Source organism: Tachypleus tridentatus, chromosome 5 (genome assembly GCF_004210375.1).
Source record: "Tachypleus tridentatus isolate NWPU-2018 chromosome 5, ASM421037v1, whole genome shotgun sequence".
Classification (NCBI taxonomy): Eukaryota; Metazoa; Arthropoda; class Merostomata; order Xiphosura; family Limulidae; genus Tachypleus; species Tachypleus tridentatus.
The window spans coordinates 40,781,792-40,801,873 of record NC_134829.1 but is presented as its reverse complement, the minus strand read 5'-3'; the positions used below and the strand labels follow the sequence as shown (position 1 = coordinate 40,801,873).

The following is a 20,082-nucleotide window of genomic DNA, read 5'->3' as shown; positions in this document are numbered from 1 at the left end:
AGGTGAAATCACTTTAACTCCAAGTAATATTCGTGAAAGCCTAATCGGTGAACTTATTGCTTAGCGTTAAGCGACAAGTTTCACACGTTTCCTATTGTCAAGTGCATGTGTGATCTGGAACATTCTGTGGTGCAAAAAGTCACGGTCGTTACTATTTAGTTTTTACTCGAATTACGGTTTTTGTTTGTTTTAATTAGGAATATAAAGGTTAAGGAGTTTATATGGCTGTAATCGTGGCTCACTGTAACATTCACAATACAAAATAATGGTAATATACAAGATAAATAAAAATTGAAAATTTAAAAGCCTGCAAACAGTGATCGTAAAAAAGTAAGTTAACAAGGCTGGATAGCCAGTAGACATTATTTATTCAAACTATGAATCTCTATTTTGGTTCTGTGTTGTTGCCTAGACTTATATTTGGTGGAGTCAAACTTGGGATTTGTAGTTTGGGTAAATAATGTCTACTGAGTCTCTAATTTTGTTTTCTTAGTTTTTATGATTCCTGTTTGAAGGTTTTAAATTCTAAACTTTTTTACTACTCTTGTTTGTCTAATATTTTTATTCTCAACTATGGGCAAAGGATAACGTAATATAGTAATTAACTTTATACATTTTAATTATAATAACCATAGCTAGTAACTAGCTGATACGATCATGATGATTTACTGTAGCTACAAACTATTTGATCGCATTAGTTCAAGATGTAAAATGTTAAGATATAGCTGGATATTACCACGAAGATTTGCTTGAGAACATAGTGAACATTTATAACTTCTGTGTAACTAAATTATATATATATATATAACTTTTAGTGAAATATAATTATATCTAAATGAAGTTAAATGAATAAACAAAATCACGAGGAAGGACTGCGTTAAAAACAGCAAATATCAACCTCTGATTAATTATATTATAAACATAAAATTTTCAAGCCAAAAACCAAAGCACATGAAATAAAAAAAAGAAGTTATAAATAAGGTCATCTAAGAACTTGGCACTACTTTATGCGGATGTACACGTTAAGCCGCATGTAAAAGCACGACAATCACAGTAAACTATCACTTTGCTGATATCGTGTTAATTAGTGCCTCTACCATACTGAGGGTAGGAATGTTAACTTCAAGAGGTAAGTTTCATCTTACTTACCCACAAATGGTAGAACCTTTTTTATTTTATTTATCATTTTTCGCCTTTTTATGTTTTTCTTATTCTTATTTTAACTTGGAAGAGCAGTCACCTTCTCACAACTGTCTGTAGGCAGTGAAAGGTGATACAGATGTTGGAAGTTGTGGGCTTGAGCACCCACATTTCGCTCTCCTAATTTCCTCATGTGAGACTAGCGAATTGGAGGTTAAGACTGATAGATGGTGAGTCCCCACCACAACGTGGGTCCTACTTCCGCAGTAATCTCCAAAATCTAGGGTATATTTTATAATCCCATGTTGTAGCTTGTACCCCTAGAATCTTTTTTATTTAATGTGCATCGTATTAAAAAAAATTCATGTTAACGTGTTTTGGCTTATGGTGTGAAAATTTTATGGTTATAATATATATGTATATATAATGCATAGCAATGGGCAGTTACATACCTAGACTAAGACAGAAACCCTTTACGAAAGCAGCCTTTTCAAATAAAATATAAAAAAGTGTAAAACATTGCTTTATATAAACCTTTGTATATGTTAAAGTAATTATTCGACAAATGTGTCTAATAAAAATTAATCTGTATTGATGTTTTATTTATTCCTTTACTTAGTACATAATGTAGACTCCCTAAAGACACCGATTGTATGGTGTACAAAGTATTGAGTACCTACATATTACAGTCAGTGAATAATAATGAGAATTATGAACGGGCTGTTTGAAGCGGGTTTGTTTTCTTGTAAGCCTAACACGTGTTTTTTTTTTGTGAATTTTAATCTATGTACAGCCTTAGCAGTCAATAGTGAAGGTTTTAAAGTCTTGTTTCAAGTGACCCTTTACTGTTTAAGGTTCTTTTTGTTCTAAGGTTTATTAAGGTTTTGAGCAATTACTACTGTGGTTCATGACACATCAATTTTTGTTAGTCTTACAAGTATGTGTTTGTTTTTGAACTCTGCCCTCTACTTTTGACAAAATCGATTTGAAATTCTACACAGTCTCTTGAGTACTACAGAGTATAAGCGAAGAATGTGCTTCTGAAAGAGTTGCGACGCAGTCTAAGAAAACTGTGCACTCTAGTTTAACTTCACTCAGTTCCTTGGAAACTGGTACTTATATCTAGAGAGACGATCGAAAAATAACCTAGCTTTTGGAAATTGTCAACTTGATGTTTTTCTGAAGGGGGTGCACTGATGTGTCTACCGACACTCGAAAATGTACAAGAACACTTAAGGAATCGTTGAAAATAAGCAGACTGATTTAGAATTTTGTTACTTTTACACTAAAACTTCCAAATAGGAAATAAATGGAAGGTGTTCTGCTCTCAGGATTTGCTACTTCTGGAAATTATTCATTTTGCTCCCCTATAGCGTTTGTTTAGTTTTTGAATTTCACACAAAGCTGCTCGAGGGCTATTTACGCTAGCCATCCCTAATTTAGCAGTGTAAGACTAGAGGGAAAGCAGCTAGTCATCACCATTTACCGCCAACTCTTGGGATACTCTTTTACCAACGAATAGTGGGATTGACCGTCACATTATAACGCCCCCACGGCTGAAAGGACGAGCATGTTTGGTGTAACGTGGATTCGAACCTGTGACCCTCAGATAACGAGACGCACGCCTTAACACGCTTAGCCATGCCGGGCACTAGAGGGAAGGAAGCTAGTCAAATTTATAAAGCGAAACGAGATATAATTTGAGCCCTAGAAAAAAACTCTAACGAACAACCAGAAAACGTAGAACAATTTTTTTCCCCCAAAACAAACACATTGAAGGTATCGCATGGAAACTGGGACTTTTTTTCAACTTAAAACGGCGTTTTTAATTTTTTTATTTTTTATTTTCATAGAATGTTGGAAATAGAAAAGTTCGTAAACCTTTTATTCGTCAACTCTGTATTTGCTTCAGGTAAAATAAATATGGCGCTGTAGTATAAAATGAAAAAAAAAAAATAGCTGTTTGATAAAAAGGTGGAAAATGATCCGAACTAAATATCTAGAGGGCTCTGAAAGCAGAAATAGATATGTGGTCAAATAATAGGATACAATGTCTTGTTTATGTAAGCAGAGTATTTCACATGTTTATAGCCACATTTTAAACGGTACATCACTAGACAGTTTTCTTATTCTTCTGCGGTATTTTTTAAGTGATACGGGGTATTTTAGTGTTTACAATGATACTAACGATATATTATTGTTATTTCTGATTTTAATTTTACCAGAAGTTTCGTGAAACGTGTGTACTTATCACTCCCACAAAATTCACGTTAGAAATAAAGTTATACGTTGATTTACACATTAAACATGATTAGGTCTGAGTTCTATAAGAGACTGCGGAGATTCCTTGAGATAGTATTCATTATTTATAGATATGTGTATGTGTGTGTTTGTGTTTCTCATAGCAAAGTCAAATCCGGCTATCTGATGAGTCAACCGAGGGGAATCAAACCCCTGATTTTAGCGTTGTAAACCTGTAGACTGGCGATAAATAACCAAAATATTCCGATAATTTGATGGTTGCATATCAATCACTAGGTGGGTATTATATACTCAATGGAATGGAGTTTTATTGTTGAAATTATATATATATATATATATATTTCATGTTTTAAAGAATATTCTTTTAGAATGTCTGGGAGATAAAGTGTTTTAACCAAACAGAAGATTATAATTCCTAAAACTATAGTACATATTGTTTGGTATATAATGCAGAAACTGTATTCTTTGTTTTTAAAGTGACAAATAGTTTTGTATATTTATATTTTGTTTCAAATGCTACCATTTTGCTATCAAAACATACAAGTACTTTTATTTATTCTCTTTTATCAGTCCGATGCGAAGTTGGTTTTCGACGTAGTTACCCGAATGGAAGATACTGAACCGTTTTCCGAAGAGCTTCTGTCTGCTATGATGCGCTTATGGCAGGACACGGGTGTACAAGAGTGTTTCTCTCGATCAAACGAATACCAACTGAACGATAGCGCCAAATAGTGAGTATTTACTTGTCTGTCTATTTGGTTATTTATTGGTATGTGTAAAGTGATTTGCGTAAGCAAACAGTGAAAGCATATTTTAAATATAAAGATTGTTAAGGCTATATGGGAAATGTTCTTAGTATTAATTCAAGTTTGAAAAAAACATATATGCGGAAAACTTGTGTAGAATTGAGAAATTTAAGAGGGTAATGTTGATTCGACAAAACTAACGGATCTGTTTGTTTGAATTTCGTGTAAAACTACACGAGGGCTATCTGCGCTAGCCATCCCTAATTAAGTATTGTAAGACTAGATGGAAAGCAGCCAGTCATCACCACCTACCGCCAACTCTTGGGCTACTCTTTTACCATAACTTTGGTTTGATTGGCCGTAACTTTATAACGCCCTCACGGCTGAAAAGGCGAGCATGTTTGGTGTTATAGGGATTCGAATCAGCGACCCTCATATTACGAGTCGAGTGCCTTAACCACCAGGCCATACCGGGCCTAACGGATCTTTGGAACCACTATAAATTACACGTTGGACATTAACGTCGATGTTGTGGAAAATAAAAAAAACAACACCTTTTTTACTAGAATCTATGATAAAACAGAGAAGTGCATACATATATTAATATTATAAAATACTGATTTTTTATATTTTTATTAGAAATATTTTAATGAAACAAATCAAATGATATATTTACAAAACATTTACAACCGGTATATGCTGTGCAAAAGCTACCCCAGCCTTTGTATAATACACTTCGAAACAGACATTACGTGATCAATTCATGGCGGAACCGTAATTTCCAAGTCTGGGACCGCCAAGATCGTTGCCATGACAACCTACTTTCCTTGGTTGCTCCACGAGTGTAGGTTTTGCGATTCTGGTGTTAAGTTGAAAGTTTTCTTTGGCAGACTTTTAACCGTCCTTGTATTTAGTGTTTAGATGGTTTTCGTTGTCGTTGTTTCCTGCTGGTTCACGGATATGTTATTATATTATAACTCTTTTTCTCAAAAGGATGCACGTGCTAAGTTTGATTTAGTTTAGTTGAATTAATAGATTTCCAAGCGATACGAAAGAAATACTTGTTATTTGATCGTTTCGTTTGTTTTTTAATCACGCGTAAAGCTACACGAGGGCTATCTGCGCTCTTGTTATTTGACTTACGTACGTCTTTTATACGTAATGTGTAATCAGAAACTGTTTAATAACAACGACACTAAAAGAATTTCCACCTGATATAGAAATTCCATTGTTTAAATTGTCGATTCCAATTGAACCATTAATATATTGGGACAACAGAATGGACAGACACAGCCATATAATAAACATATAAATCTGTACAAAGTCAACTGTTTATTATTATAACGTTTCCATAGTTCTTATAATTAAACCCAACTTTCTTTAACGTTTTTTTTTTTACTTGATACATATATTCATGAGAGTGGGGTACAGAAGATAATGTTTATTATTGTTACTTTTTAAACGCTACAACAGAGCCATATTTCGTCTGGACAATTCACATCAGACTCAATTTAAATATCAACTCGTACCAAGCAATATGACTTACGTCTAGGCTTACCAGGGACTGAAGAAACGTAAATCCAGATCGTGTGTTTATAAAAGGTTTATAAATTTTGACAAATATTCTTTGCTAAAACGTGTTTATTGTTATTAGCTTAAGTAGCGTATGTTAAAAGCTGCTCGAGTTCCTGGTTTGAAAGCTGGGGTTTATATTTAACTTGTATAATGATGGCGTAACGCCCTTCAACTTGCTGATTGTCTGAGTTGTAAGTTTAGGGGCTCATATTTAATGTTAATCATGCAGGCGTACGACTCTCCAACTGACTGAAATTTCTGTGGTTTTTCTGAGCTATGAGTTTGGAAAATTACATTTAATGGCAAAAATATTTGGCTATGTCTCTCCAGCTGATTGATTTTTTTTAGTTTTCTTGAAGAAATTCTCCACGTGCCAGACGTGAAATCAATAAAGACCTTGTTAACATGTATGGCTCTGCGGCATGCTTCAAACAGCAATGTACTCCACAACAGACAAACACTTGGAATTAAACAAACTAGCTGTATTTGGTTTCCATAGTGACCTATCCAATTCTGTAAAGAACTCATTACAATTTAGCCACTGTTGCTATAGTAACTACTCATAAAGGAGATGTTGAACCTTGGGATGAATGGACCGAAATAACTGCACAATAGGTGTGATTAATGTTATTATGTCCAACCTGGTATCGTCACGATTTGTGCCACAACCAGTTAGTTATTAACAATGTACTGAAGTAGCATAAATTTGAAATAACTGTTAAATATACTTTCCTTCTTACCAAATACACATTTTTTTTTACCTAACTGATGTTCATTCTCTATGATATTATTGTATAGAAATGGAGGTAGTATTATGTCCTCTCATTGTGATAAATATTAATATATTTTTGTCATGATTTCTTTATTGCGAAGATGATGAACTAAAGAATTTCAGCTGTGGGGGATGAACCCCCTTAAAAAACTTTGAGTTTTATTATTATTTTCTTCGCAACTTTTCGAGCAAACACACTTTGTAAAGTTGAAAATAAACCTCTCGGTTAATGGTTTGGTTTGTTTTGAATTTCGCACAAAGCTACTCAAGGGCTATCTGTGCTAGCCATCCCTAATTTAGCAGTGTAAGACTAGAGGGAAGGCAGCTAGTCATCACCACCCACCGCCAACTCTTGGGCTACTCTTTTACCAACGAATAGTGGGATTGGCCGTCACATTGTAACGCTCTCACGGCTGTAAGGGCGAGCATGTTTGGTGTGACGGGTATTCGAACCTGCAACCCTCGGATTACGAGTCGAGTGTGTGTTACGTGTTTGTACGTGTTTTCTTAGAGCAAAGCCACATCAGATTATCTGCTGAGCCCACCGAGGGGAATCGAACCTCTGATTTTAGCGTTGTAAATCCGGAGACATACCGCTGTACTAGCGGGGGACACGAGTCGAGTGCCTTAACCACCTGGCCATGCCGTGCCCCTCGGTTAATGAAAGCTGCTATCAGGATATTCTGAAAGTATACAGTATATTAGAACAGAATGTAGTGGAAAAGAAAAACACGAGGGCTAAAAATACAGTAATGACAATATAACAAAGCTAATGTTATTGGTTGAAATAAAAAGTGATTAAAATTTATAAAAGTAATTAATAAGACTAAGTTCGAAAAAATTAGAAATAAATAACGTACAAAAGTGTTTAAAATATTTCAAAAATTATAAAATAGTTGAAGTGCTCGTTAACATTAAAAGGGCTTACACAATCTAACTTGAAAATGTTTTTTTTTCTTTTTTCACTATGATTATTTGTTGTTGGAGTAGATGAATTGTTATACAATGTTGTGTATTAGTATGGTTGAAGTATAAATAGTAATTCGTGTGTGTTGTGTGGATAGAATGTTTTCAAAAATAGTGTATGTGCCTTGTTTATTCAAACACACGAACGAAACACGTGGGGTTTGACACGAATGAAAGACTGTGTTATTTTAATACCAGTTATAGTGAAATAATAGAGTTAGAAGACAGATACTGAGAAAAAAACATGTGCTACTCAGTTAGCTAAGTTTCCAACTGGTCTAATTTTAACCGGGTCTATAAAACGTGGTGTAGACCAGTTCGACTGTGTATTTGACATTAGTTGGTATTTAGGCCAGCGTAATTGTTTAGAACAGTTAACAAAATGAAGTGAGTTATTAAAGTTCGTGAGGATTTTAAATTCCCGATTTTTTAAGTCCTAGAAGTCTTCATTTTCATCATCAGATTTCAGTTATTTTTCACTGCCTGTTTGATATTTCTATACAGTTATTTGAAAACACTCTTTTTGGAACAGGTCGTTAAGAGGAACGTATTTGCTAGTATGGTGCTAAGTGATTCGCGCTCATTTCACCGATTCGTTCCCGCCTTTTAAATATTGCAAATTAGTACACGTTCTTTATAATGTTTTAATAAATTATTAAATTATTATACTATTAAGAGATTAAAGATTGGGAAGTTTCTAGTTTCTTAAAAACTTTACTGTGTTAGGAGCTTTCATTAGTCATCTGAGTTTTGATAAAATTGAGTTCGAATGAACTGAAACTTGGTTTGAACTACGGTAATAGGTTTCCCCATAATAAGTAAAATTTGAAACAAAAGCTTATTAAAAACATTTATTCAGTGCTAACTACTTCATTCAGTTCGTCTACATTCAGTTCTCCATATGTAATGATGGCAACATCATCGTAGGTGAAGGATGTTTTACCCCCCCGTGTTTGTTTTTTTATTTCGCGCAAAGCTACTCGAGGGCTTTCTGCGCTAGCCGTCCCTACTTCAGCAGTGTAAGATTAGAAGTAAGGCAGCTAGTCATCACCACCCATCGCCAACTCTTGGGGTACTCTTTTATCAACGAATAGTGGGATTGATCGTCATATTATAACGCCCTCTCGACTAAAAGGGCGATCATGTTCGGTGCGACGGGGATTCGAACTCGCGACCCACCTATTACGAGTCGAACGCCTTAACCCGTCTGGCCATGCTCCCCCCCCGTGTGTGTCTGTGTGTTTGTTAGCAAGCTTTCTCAAAAACAGTTGAACACATGTGGATGAAATCTGGTAAACATTTGGATTACGACCCAACTCAGAACTTAGGATCGAGGTCGCGCGAGGTCACAAAAATAAAATAAGGAAAAAACACAACATACCTGTTAAGATGGGAACGATTTTTCATATTATTCTTGTTCTATAACTCAGTCAAAAATAATTGTTTTTTGATGACATTTGGTGAACTATGTAGAATATTATTCCTCATTGTTCCGCCAAAAATGATTTGTCTGTTCATAACGACCGATATAGTGACACACTTTTGACGTGCCATGGGCAGGTGGTTAAGGCACTCGAATGGTAATCTCAGGATCGCGGGTTTGAATCCCCGTCACAACAAACATGCTCGCCCTTTCATCCCTGGAGGCGTTATAATGTGACGTTCAATCCCACTATTCGTTGGTAAAAGAGTAGCCCAAGAATTGGCGGTGGGTGGTGATGACTAGCTGCATTTCCTCTAGTCTTACATTGCTAAATTATGGACGGCTAGCGCAGGTATCCCTCGTGTAGCTTTACGCGAAATTCAAAATAAACCTGACACACTTTCATATTCTTCGCGGGTCATAATGTGATCAATGCTTCGTGGCGAATGTATATACTTTATTAAATACCCTTCCAGTTCAAGTTACGTCAGCTTGACTCTAGGCGATATTAGCTCGTACCGAAGTACGCGTCACGTTATTAAAAACAGATGAAGTAGTCCCATTTTAAATAAAAATCGTTTTATACAAGTAATTAAGTGTTATCACGTTCTGCAGTTTTTCCCTGATGCTGACTGTACATGTAAAGTTATATTGGGTTGAGGAATAATTCGTGAGCGTTTTTTCAAGTTAAAAAATATATTCATAAATGAAACGCTTTCGCAAAATATTTCATGTCATTTGGTAGATAAATTTTTGCTCTAATAGATGGTGTGTTTGATTTTCATATGTCTTTAATTTTGGCTTCCATTTTCAGCTCATTAAATGGAATGTCAAGTGGACAAAATCGAGCATTTTCGACACCATCTGCTTTTCGCATTTAATTTCTTGCAATTTCGTTTACAACAATGCATACTATATACCTAGGTATTACATGAAATAAAGTATCATAATAAATGTTTTGGGTGTAATGTGTTCATGCATTGAAGTATTGTATAGTCTTGCATGTAATGCTTGAATGAAATTATTTAAAAACGCTCACGAATTATTCCTCAACCTAATACATATTTATATTGAAGTAAGAGTTGGTACAGTTTAATGGATTGAAGAGTTTTCTATATATACATATATGTTGCAGTTAGAGTTGATACAGTGAAGATTAGATTGATGAGAAGTTAGGAAGAAAGTTAAGTATAACAGTTTTTAACCTGATATCGGGTGTTTATGTGTGTGTGTTTATATATATATCATAAAATAATGTAACTCTTACTTATTAATAAAATACTGGAAAAACATTTTCATTTCGCGATGTCCAATCCACATCTTGGGTGTCTGTACATTTGTAATAGAGGTCGCGATTTTCGCCTGCCTTTCATATATTTTTCTCCATTCTTTGAAAAGAAAGTGAAGACGTCACACGTAAATTCGACGTTTACAGAGTTATAAAGCTATGAGTACTGTCAGAAACGGTTCTGTATTATCAATTGATCAAGTATTCAAGCGGAAAACTGTCATTTATGGCCAGAAATTGAAATAAACTGGGGAAAAATGTGTTTACAAACACGCAGGGTGCGGATATGACGTCATGAAAACGTCACACGCGGATCTTATTGTTTTTCTCGATTTATGGAGTTACAAAGCAGTAAATAGTGTCATAAACGTAATTTACGGTTCTTTGGCGGTGCGTAGACGTAATTTGTAGTTTCGTTTTATACAATATAAAATACATTATCATTGTCATTCTTGGTGAAACATTATAGTTGGTGATTACAAAATACGTTATCATTGTCATTCTTGGTGAAACATTATAGTTTGTGATTACAAAATACGTTGTCATTGTCATTCTTGGTGAAACATTATAGTTTCTGATTACAAAATACGTTATTATTGTCATTCTTGGTGAAACATTATAGTTGGTGATTACAAAATACGTTATCATTGTCATTCTTGGTGAAACATTGTAGTTTGTGATTACAAAATACGTTATCATTGTCGTTCTTGGTGAAACATTATAGTTAGTGATTACAAAATACGTTATCATTGTCGTTCTTGGTTAAACATTGTAGTTTCTGATTACAAAATACGCTATCATTGTCGTTCTTGGTGAAACATTATAGTTGGTGATTACAAAATACGCTATCATTGTCATTCTTGGTGAAACATTATAGTTTCTGATTTCAAAATACGCTATCATTGTCATTCTTGGTGAAACATTGTAGTTTCTGATTACAAAATACGCTATCATTGTCGTTCTTGGTGAAACATTATAGTTGGTGATTACAAAATACTTTATCATTGTCATTCTTGGTGAAACATTGTGGTTTCTGATTACAAAATACGCTATCATTGTCGTTCTTGGTGAAACATTGTAGTTGGTGATTACAAAATACGTTATCATAGTCATTCTTGGTGAAACATTGTAGTTTCTGATTACAAAATACGTTATCATTGTCGTTCTTGGTGAAACATTGTAGTTGGTGATTACAAAATACGTTATCATTGTCATTGTAGTTTCTGATTACAAAATACGCTATCATTGTCATTCTAGGTGAAACATTGTAGTTTCTGATTACAAAATACGTTATCATTGTCATTGTAGTTTCTGATTACAAAATACGTTATCATTGTCTTTCTTGGTGAAACATTGTAGTTGGTGATTACAAAATACGTTATCATTGTCATTCTTGGTGAAACATTGTAGTTTCTGATTACAAAATACGCTATCATTGTCGTTCTTGGTGAAACATTATAGTTGGTGATTACAACATACGTTATCATTGTCGTTCTTGGTGAAACATTATAGTTTGTGATTACAAAATACGTTATCATTGTCGTTCTTGGTGAAACATTGTAGTTTGTGATTACAAAATACGTTATCATTGTCATTCTTGGTGAAACATTGTAGTTGGTGATTACAAAATACGTTATCATTGTCATTGTAGTTTCTGATTACAAAATACGCTATCATTGTCATTCTTGGTGAAACATTGTAGTTTCTGATTACAAAATACGTTATCATTGTCATTCTTGGTGAAACATTGTAGTTGGTGATTACAAAATACGTTATCATTGTCATTCTTGGTGAAACATTGTAGTTGGTGATTACAAAATACGTTATCATTGTCATTCTTGGTGAAACATTGTAGTTGGTGATTACAAAATACGTTATCATTGTCATTCTTGGTGAAACATTGTAGTTTCTGATTACAAAATACGCTATCATTGTCATTCTTGGTGAAACATTGTAGTTTGTGATTACAAAATACGTTATCATTGTCATTCTTGGTGAAACATTGTAGTTGGTGATTACAAAATACGTTATCATTGTCATTCTTGGTGAAACATTGTAGTTTCTGATTACAAAATACGCTATTATTGTCATTCTTGGTGAAACATTGTAGTTTGTGATTACAAAATACGTTATCATTGTCATTCTTGGTGAAACATTATAGTTTGGGATTACAAAATACGTTATCACTGTCGTTTTTGGTGAAACATTATCGTTGGTGATTACAAAATACGTTGTCATTGTCATTCTTGGTGAAACATTATCGTTGGTGATAACAAAATACGTTGTCACTGTCATTTTTGGTGAAACATTATCGTTGGTGATAACAAAATACGTTGTCACTGTCATTTTTGGTGAAACATTATCGTTGGTGATTACAAAATACGTTGTCACTGTCATTTTTGGTGAAACATTATCGTTGGTGATTACAAAATACGTTGTCACTGTCATTCTTGGTGAAACATTATAATTGGTGATTACAAAATACGTTATCATTGTCATTCTTGGTGAAACATTGTAGTTTGTGATTACAAAATACGTTATCATTGTCGTTCTTGGTGAAACATTATAGTTGGTGATTACAAAATACGTTATCATTGTCATTCTTGGTGAAACATTATAGTTTGTGATTACAAAATACGTTGTCATTGTCATTCTTGGTGAAACATTATAGTTTCTGATTACAAAATACGTTATTATTGTCATTCTTGGTGAAACATTATAGTTGGTGATTACAAAATACGTTACCATTGTCATTCTTGGTGAAACATTATAGTTTGTGATTACAAAATACGTTGTCATTGTCATTCTTGGTGAAACATTATAGTTGGTGATTACAAGATACGTTATCATTGTCATTCTTGGTGAAACATTGTAGTTTGTGATTACAAAATACGTTATCATTGTCGTTCTTGGTGAAACATTATAGTTGGTGATTACAAAATACGTTATCATTGTCGTTCTTGGTGAAACATTGTAGTTTCTGATTACAAAATACGCTATCATTGTCGTTCTTGGTGAAACATTATAGTTGGTGATTACAAAATACGCTATCATTGTCATTCTTGGTGAAACATTATAGTTTCTGATTTCAAAATACGCTATCATTGTAATTCTTGGTGAAACATTGTAGTTTCTGATTACAAAATACGCTATCATTGTCGTTCTTGGTGAAACATTATAGTTGGTGATTACAAAATACTTTATCATTGTCATTCTTGGTGAAACATTGTAGTTTCTGATTACAAAATACGCTATCATTGTCGTTCTTGGTGAAACATTGTAGTTGGTGATTACAAAATACGTTATCATTGTCATTCTTGGTGAAACATTGTAGTTTCTGATTACAAAATACGTTATCATTGTCGTTCTTGGTGAAACATTATAGTTGGTGATTACAAAATACGTTATCATTGTCGTTCTTGGTGAAACATTGTAGTTGGTGATTACAAAATACGTTATCATTGTCATTGTAGTTTCTGATTACAAAATACGCTATCATTGTCATTCTAGGTGAAACATTGTAGTTTCTGATTACAAAATACGTTATCATTGTCGTTCTGGTTAAACATTATAGTTGGTGATTACAAAATACGTTATCATTGTCGTTCTTGGTGAAACATTGTAGTTTGTGATTACAAAATACGCTATCATTGTCGTTCTTGGTGAAACATTATAGTTTGTGATTACAAAATACGTTATCATTGTCATTCTTGGTGAAACATTATAGTTTCTGATTACAAAATACGTTATCACTGTCGTTCTTGGTGAAACATTATAGTTGGTGATTACAAAATACGTTATCATTGTCGTTCTTGGTGAAACATTATAGTTTGTGATTACAAAATACGTTATCATTGTCGTTCTTGGTGCAACATTGTAGTTTGTGATTACAAAATACGTTATCATTGTCTTTCTTGGTGAAACATTGTAGTTGGTGATTACAAAATACGTTATCATTGTCATTCTTGGTGAAACATTGTAGTTTCTGATTACAAAATACGCTATCATTGTCGTTCTTGGTGAAACATTATAGTTGGTGATTACAAAATACGTTATCATTGTCGTTCTTGGTGAAACATTGTAGTTTGTGATTACAAAATACGTTATCATTGTCATTCTTGGTGAAACATTGTAGTTGGTGATTACAAAATACGTTATCATTGTCATTGTAGTTTCTGATTACAAAATACGCTATCATTGTCATTCTTTGTGAAACATTGTAGTTTCTGATTACAAAATACGTTATCATTGTCATTCTTGGTGAAACATTGTAGTTGGTGATTACAAAATACGTTATCATTGTCATTCTTGGTGAAACATTGTAGTTTGTGATTACAAAATACGTTATCATTGTCATTCTTGGTGAAACATTGTAGTTGGTGATTACAAAATACGTTATCATTGTCATTCTTGGTGAAACATTGTAGTTTCTGATTACAAAATACGCTATCATTGTCATTCTTGGTGAAACATTGTAGTTTCTGATTACAAAATACGTTATCATTGTCATTCTTGGTGAAACATTACAAAATACGTTATCATTTACTTGGTGAAAATTAAGTTTGGGACGTTATCACTGTCGTTTTGGTGAAACATTATCGTTGGTGATTACAAAATACGTTGTCATTGTCATTCTTGGTGAAACATTATCGTTGGTGATAACAAAATACGTTGTCACTGTCATTTTTGGTGAAACATTATCGTTGGTGATAACAAAATACGCTATCATTGTCGTTCTTGGTGAAACATTATAGTTGGTGATTACAACATACGTTATCATTGTCGTTCTTGGTGAAACATTATAGTTTGTGATTACAAAATACGTTATCATTGTCGTTCTTGGTGAAACATTGTAGTTTGTGATTACAAAATACGTTATCATTGTCATTCTTGGTGAAACATTGTAGTTGGTGATTACAAAATACGTTATCATTGTCATTGTAGTTTCTGATTACAAAATACGCTATCATTGTCATTCTTGGTGAAACATTGTAGTTTCTGATTACAAAATACGTTATCATTGTCATTCTTGGTGAAACATTATAGTTGGTGATTACAAAATACGTTATCATTGTCGTTCTTGGTGAAACATTGTAGTTTGTGATTACAAAATACGTTATCATTGTCATTCTTGGTGAAACATTGTAGTTGGTGATTACAAAATACGTTATCATTGTCATTGTAGTTTCTGATTACAAAATACGCTATCATTGTCATTCTTTGTGAAACATTGTAGTTTCTGATTACAAAATACGTTATCATTGTCATTCTTGGTGAAACATTGTAGTTGGTGATTACAAAATACGTTATCATTGTCATTCTTGGTGAAACATTGTAGTTTGTGATTACAAAATACGTTATCATTGTCATTCTTGGTGAAACATTGTAGTTGGTGATTACAAAATACGTTATCATTGTCATTCTTGGTGAAACATTGTAGTTTCTGATTACAAAATACGCTATCATTGTCATTCTTGGTGAAACATTGTAGTTTCTGATTACAAAATACGTTATCATTGTCATTCTTGGTGAAACATTATAGTTTGGGATTACAAAATACGTTATCACTGTCGTTTTTGGTGAAACATTATCGTTGGTGATTACAAAATACGTTGTCATTGTCATTCTTGGTGAAACATTATCGTTGGTGATAACAAAATACGTTGTCACTGTCATTTTTGGTGAAACATTATCGTTGGTGATAACAAAATACGTTGTCACTGTCATTTTTGGTGAAACATTATCGTTGGTGATAACAAAATACGTTGTCACTGTCATTTTTGGTGAAACATTATCGTTGGTGATTACAAAATACGTTGTCACTGTCATTCTTGGTGAAACATTATAGTTTGGGATTACAAAATACGTTATCATTGTCGTTCTTGGTGAAACATTATAGTTGGTGATTACAAAATACGTTGTCACTGTCATTTTTGGTGAAACATTATCGTTGGTGATAACAAAATACGTTGTCACTGTCATTTTTGGTGAAACATTATCATTGGTGATAACAAAATACGTTGTCACTGTCATTTTTGGTGAAACATTATCGTTGGTGATAACAAAATACGTTGTCACTGTCATTCTTGGTGAAAAATTATAGTCCCAAAGATGTTCGATTGGGTTTAAATCTGGTGATCTGGAGGGCCAGGGAAGAACGTTGATGTTGTGGTGTCTCAAGAAGACAGTGGTGAGTCGGGCTGTGTGAGGACGGGCGTTGTCATGTTGAAAAACTTCGATGACGTTCACCATGATGGGTTGCACATGGGGCCTAAGAATCTCGTTGACGTATCGTTGAGCCGTAAGATTCCCTCGAATGTGCAAAAGGTCTGTTCTGGCATTGTAGGCGATGGCAGCCCACATCATGACACTGCCACCACCAAATCTCTCAACTTCCTGCACACAGTTTGCTACAAAACGTTCACCTCGGCGACGGTAAACACGGGTCCTTACATCCTGCCTACGAAGCATAACACGTAATTCATCGCTGAACCAAACATGCCTCCATCGTCGATGAGGCCATACCCGATGTGCCCGAGTCCACTGCAGCCGTGCTTGACGATCTTGCTGGGTGAGGATGACGCCTCTGACTGGACGTCGAAGTCGGATTCCTGCATCTCGTAGACGGTTGCGTACGGTCTGATCGGAGTTCATACGCAGCCCTGGTATGGTTGAGGCAGTAGACATCGCAGTGGTGGTCCTATCCCGAAGGTGACGTAACCGGATGTAGCGATCTTGTGCGGGCGTGGTCACACGAGGTCTGCCAGATCGTGGACGGTCACGAGTTGATCCATGTTGTTGGTGACGATTCCATAGCCTTATGATGCTGCTTGGGTGGACATTCAGAGCTCTGGCAACATCTGATCGAGATTCGCCTGCTTCCAAACGACAAATGGCGTTGTTGCGTTGTGCTTCAGTCAGTCTTGGCTTCACTGTATTGCGTGTCGGTGGCTTAACACTGAGCTATGGAAACCGAGAACCTGTCACTTTTATAGGGACTTTGCACATGTTGCACTTGCAGAACATGCAGATCTCTCAAACAAATTTATTGGACACGCATGCGTTTTAGCGAAAATTCCGATGTTTTCCTCCGTTTTCAAAGTGCACAACTTTTATTGTCATTTTGGTCTTTAAAATAACAAAAATATTCCTTTTGCGTTTCTTGTTTTGAAGAGTATATGTTGTGGCCAGAGCTGATTCATTTTAATAAACTAAATAGAACTTCGTGAAGGAGGTTAAGTAGTACCAGTTCTACTGTTTTAACTCCAGTGTTGAGTGTATATATATATATGTTGTGGCCAGAGCTGATTCATTTTAATAAATTAAATAGAACTTCGTGAAGGAGGTTAAGTAGTACCAGTTCTACTGTTTTAACTCCAGTGTTGAGTGTATATATATATATGTTGTGGCCAGAGCTGATTCATTTTAATAAACTAAATAGAACTTCGTGAAGGAGGTTAAGTAGTACCAGTTCTACTGTTTCAACTCCAGTGTTGAGTGTATATATATATATGTTGTGGCCAGAGCTGATTCATTTTAATAAACTAAATAGAACTTCGTGAAGGAGGTTAAGTAGTACCAGTTCTACTGTTTCAACTCCAGTGTTGAGTGTATATATATATATGTTGTGGCCAGAGCTGATTCATTTTAATAAACTAAATAGAACTTCGTGAAGGAGGTTAAGTAGTACCAGTTCTACTGTTTCAACTCCAGTGTTGAGTGTATATATATATATGTTGTGGCCAGAGCTGATTCATTTTAATAAATTAAATAGAACTTCGTGAAGGAGGTTAAGTAGTACCAGTTCTACTGTTTTAACTCCAGTGTTGAGTGTATATATATATGTTGTGGCCAGAGCTGATTCATTTTAATAAATTAAATAGAACTTCGTGAAGGAGGTTAAGTAGTACCAGTTCTACTGTTTCAACTCCAGTGTTGAGTGTATATATATATATGTTGTGGCCAGAGCTGATTCATTTTAATAAACTAAATAGAACTTCGTGAAGGAGGTTAAGTAGTACCAGTTCCATAGTCTTCTCCTTCAATGTATGTCTGAACTTTTGAACTGGTTATTTTCTTTTTATGTTTATGTTTACTGTTTATGTTTACCCAACTAACCATATAGGAACCATAAGTTTAACGCTTAAGTTGTTAATATTTGGGGCGTTCGTTGTTCACGTTTTACATTTGTATTTCATATCAGAACGTACGTCCACTTTAGTAACAAGTATTGCTACATCTGAGGTAATTTTTCAAACCGATCACTAGGTTAGTACATATCAATTTAATCAGGATAAGTAATGAAGTCCTATACTTGAAACGGAGAATGGTATGGTATTTAAATCTCACAAAAGATCTGCTATATTAAAAGAGTTTACCTAAATCGTTTTGCACTCTTTAGGTTTGGTTTGTTTTGAATTTCGCGCAAAGCCACTCGAGAGCTATCTGTGCTAGCAGTCCCTAATTTAGCAGTGTAAGACTAGAGGGAAGGCAACTAATCATTACCACCACCGCCAACTCTTGGGCTACTCTTTTACCAACGAATAGTGGGATTGACTGACACATTATAACGCTTCTATAGCTGAAAGGGCGAGTATGTTTGGTGTGAAGGGGATTCGAACCCGCGACCCTCAGATTACGAGTCGAGTGCCTTAACCACCTGGCCATGCCCGCTCTCCACTGATGAGGAGTGTCGTAACATTTGATATCACGTGAATTGTTATACAAAACTAGACAGCTTTGTATGCAATGTTCTCTGTAATTAACTGTCTTTCTCTTTACTTTAACAGTTTTTTGGATGACCTAGAACGACTTGGAAATAAAGATTATTTGCCTACGGAACAAGACATTCTTAGAACGAGAGTAAAAACTACTGGCATCGTTGAAGTACATTTTTCATTTAAAAACTTAAATTTCAAGTAAGTCTCTTTTTAAAATGTATATTCGTGTGTATGTGTGTCTTTATCATTGTTTGCCATATTTTATGAATGATAAATATTTTTGCGCGAGGAACAATGGATGTTTTAGGTTATAAACATCTGATTCCATTCTTATCTGTTTCATCTTCAGGTGAGTGTTGTGACAAAAATTAGGTAAAAATTAATAATAAAAAGTGTCGGTCACTTAGCTCATCAGCTTACAAAATCTATAAACTAATTTACAAGGGTATACAGTGATTGAAATATTAGGCTCCCTTCTTGGCCGAGTGTATTTAGACCGTAAAGGTGGCATAACTCCCAAACGTCTTGGCCAAGTGTATTTAGACCGTAAAGGTGGCATAACTCCCAAACGTCTTGGCCGAGTGTATTTAGACCGTAAAGGTGGCTTAACTCCCAAACGAATTACATCATATACAGCACTGACTCTCATCTTTGTATGTTTGGTTCAAGACCCATTTTTGGTGGCTGGTCAGTACCCAGAAAATGGCTTTAGTGAAAAAAACAGTCTTTGCTAAATTAAAGAGGCCAATAAACACTCCAAATTGTACTTTCCTTGTTCAAAACAATTGGGCAAAAGACAAAAATTCCAAAAATGTCTATATCTTTTTGGTGGACCTGCAAAGTGTATCTCTGTATCGAATTCCATGTAAATTGGTCGAAACAAGACTAAGTAATTGATCCTCTCTTTTAAAATAACTAAAAATGAGCATATCTCACATTATTGTATGCGCATATATATGCATCGATCCTGTAAAACGTGACGTTGTACCAAATTCAACGTAAATTGTCCCAAACAAAGGGGTTCGGCATGGCCAGGTGGGTTAAGGCGTTCGACTTGTAATTTGAGGGTCGCGGGTTCGAATCCCCGTCGCACAAATCATACTCGCCCTTTCAGCCGTGGAGGCGTTATAATGTGACGTCAATCCCATTATTCGTTGGTATAAGAGTAGCCCAAGAGTTGGCGGTAGGTA

General features: G+C 34.7%; 1 protein-coding gene across 1 annotated transcript in view; it reads left to right on the top strand.

The window, feature by feature from the left end:
- Window positions 1-20,082, top strand: part of LOC143250996 (guanine nucleotide-binding protein G(o) subunit alpha-like) — a 46,404-nt gene that overhangs the window by 14,565 nt on the left and 11,757 nt on the right. The window contains exons 4-5 of the mRNA XM_076502264.1: window positions 3,973-4,133; window positions 18,962-19,090. Coding sequence (XP_076358379.1) covers window positions 3,973-4,133; window positions 18,962-19,090 — 290 coding nt within the window. The remainder of the gene's footprint in view (window positions 1-3,972; window positions 4,134-18,961; window positions 19,091-20,082) is intronic.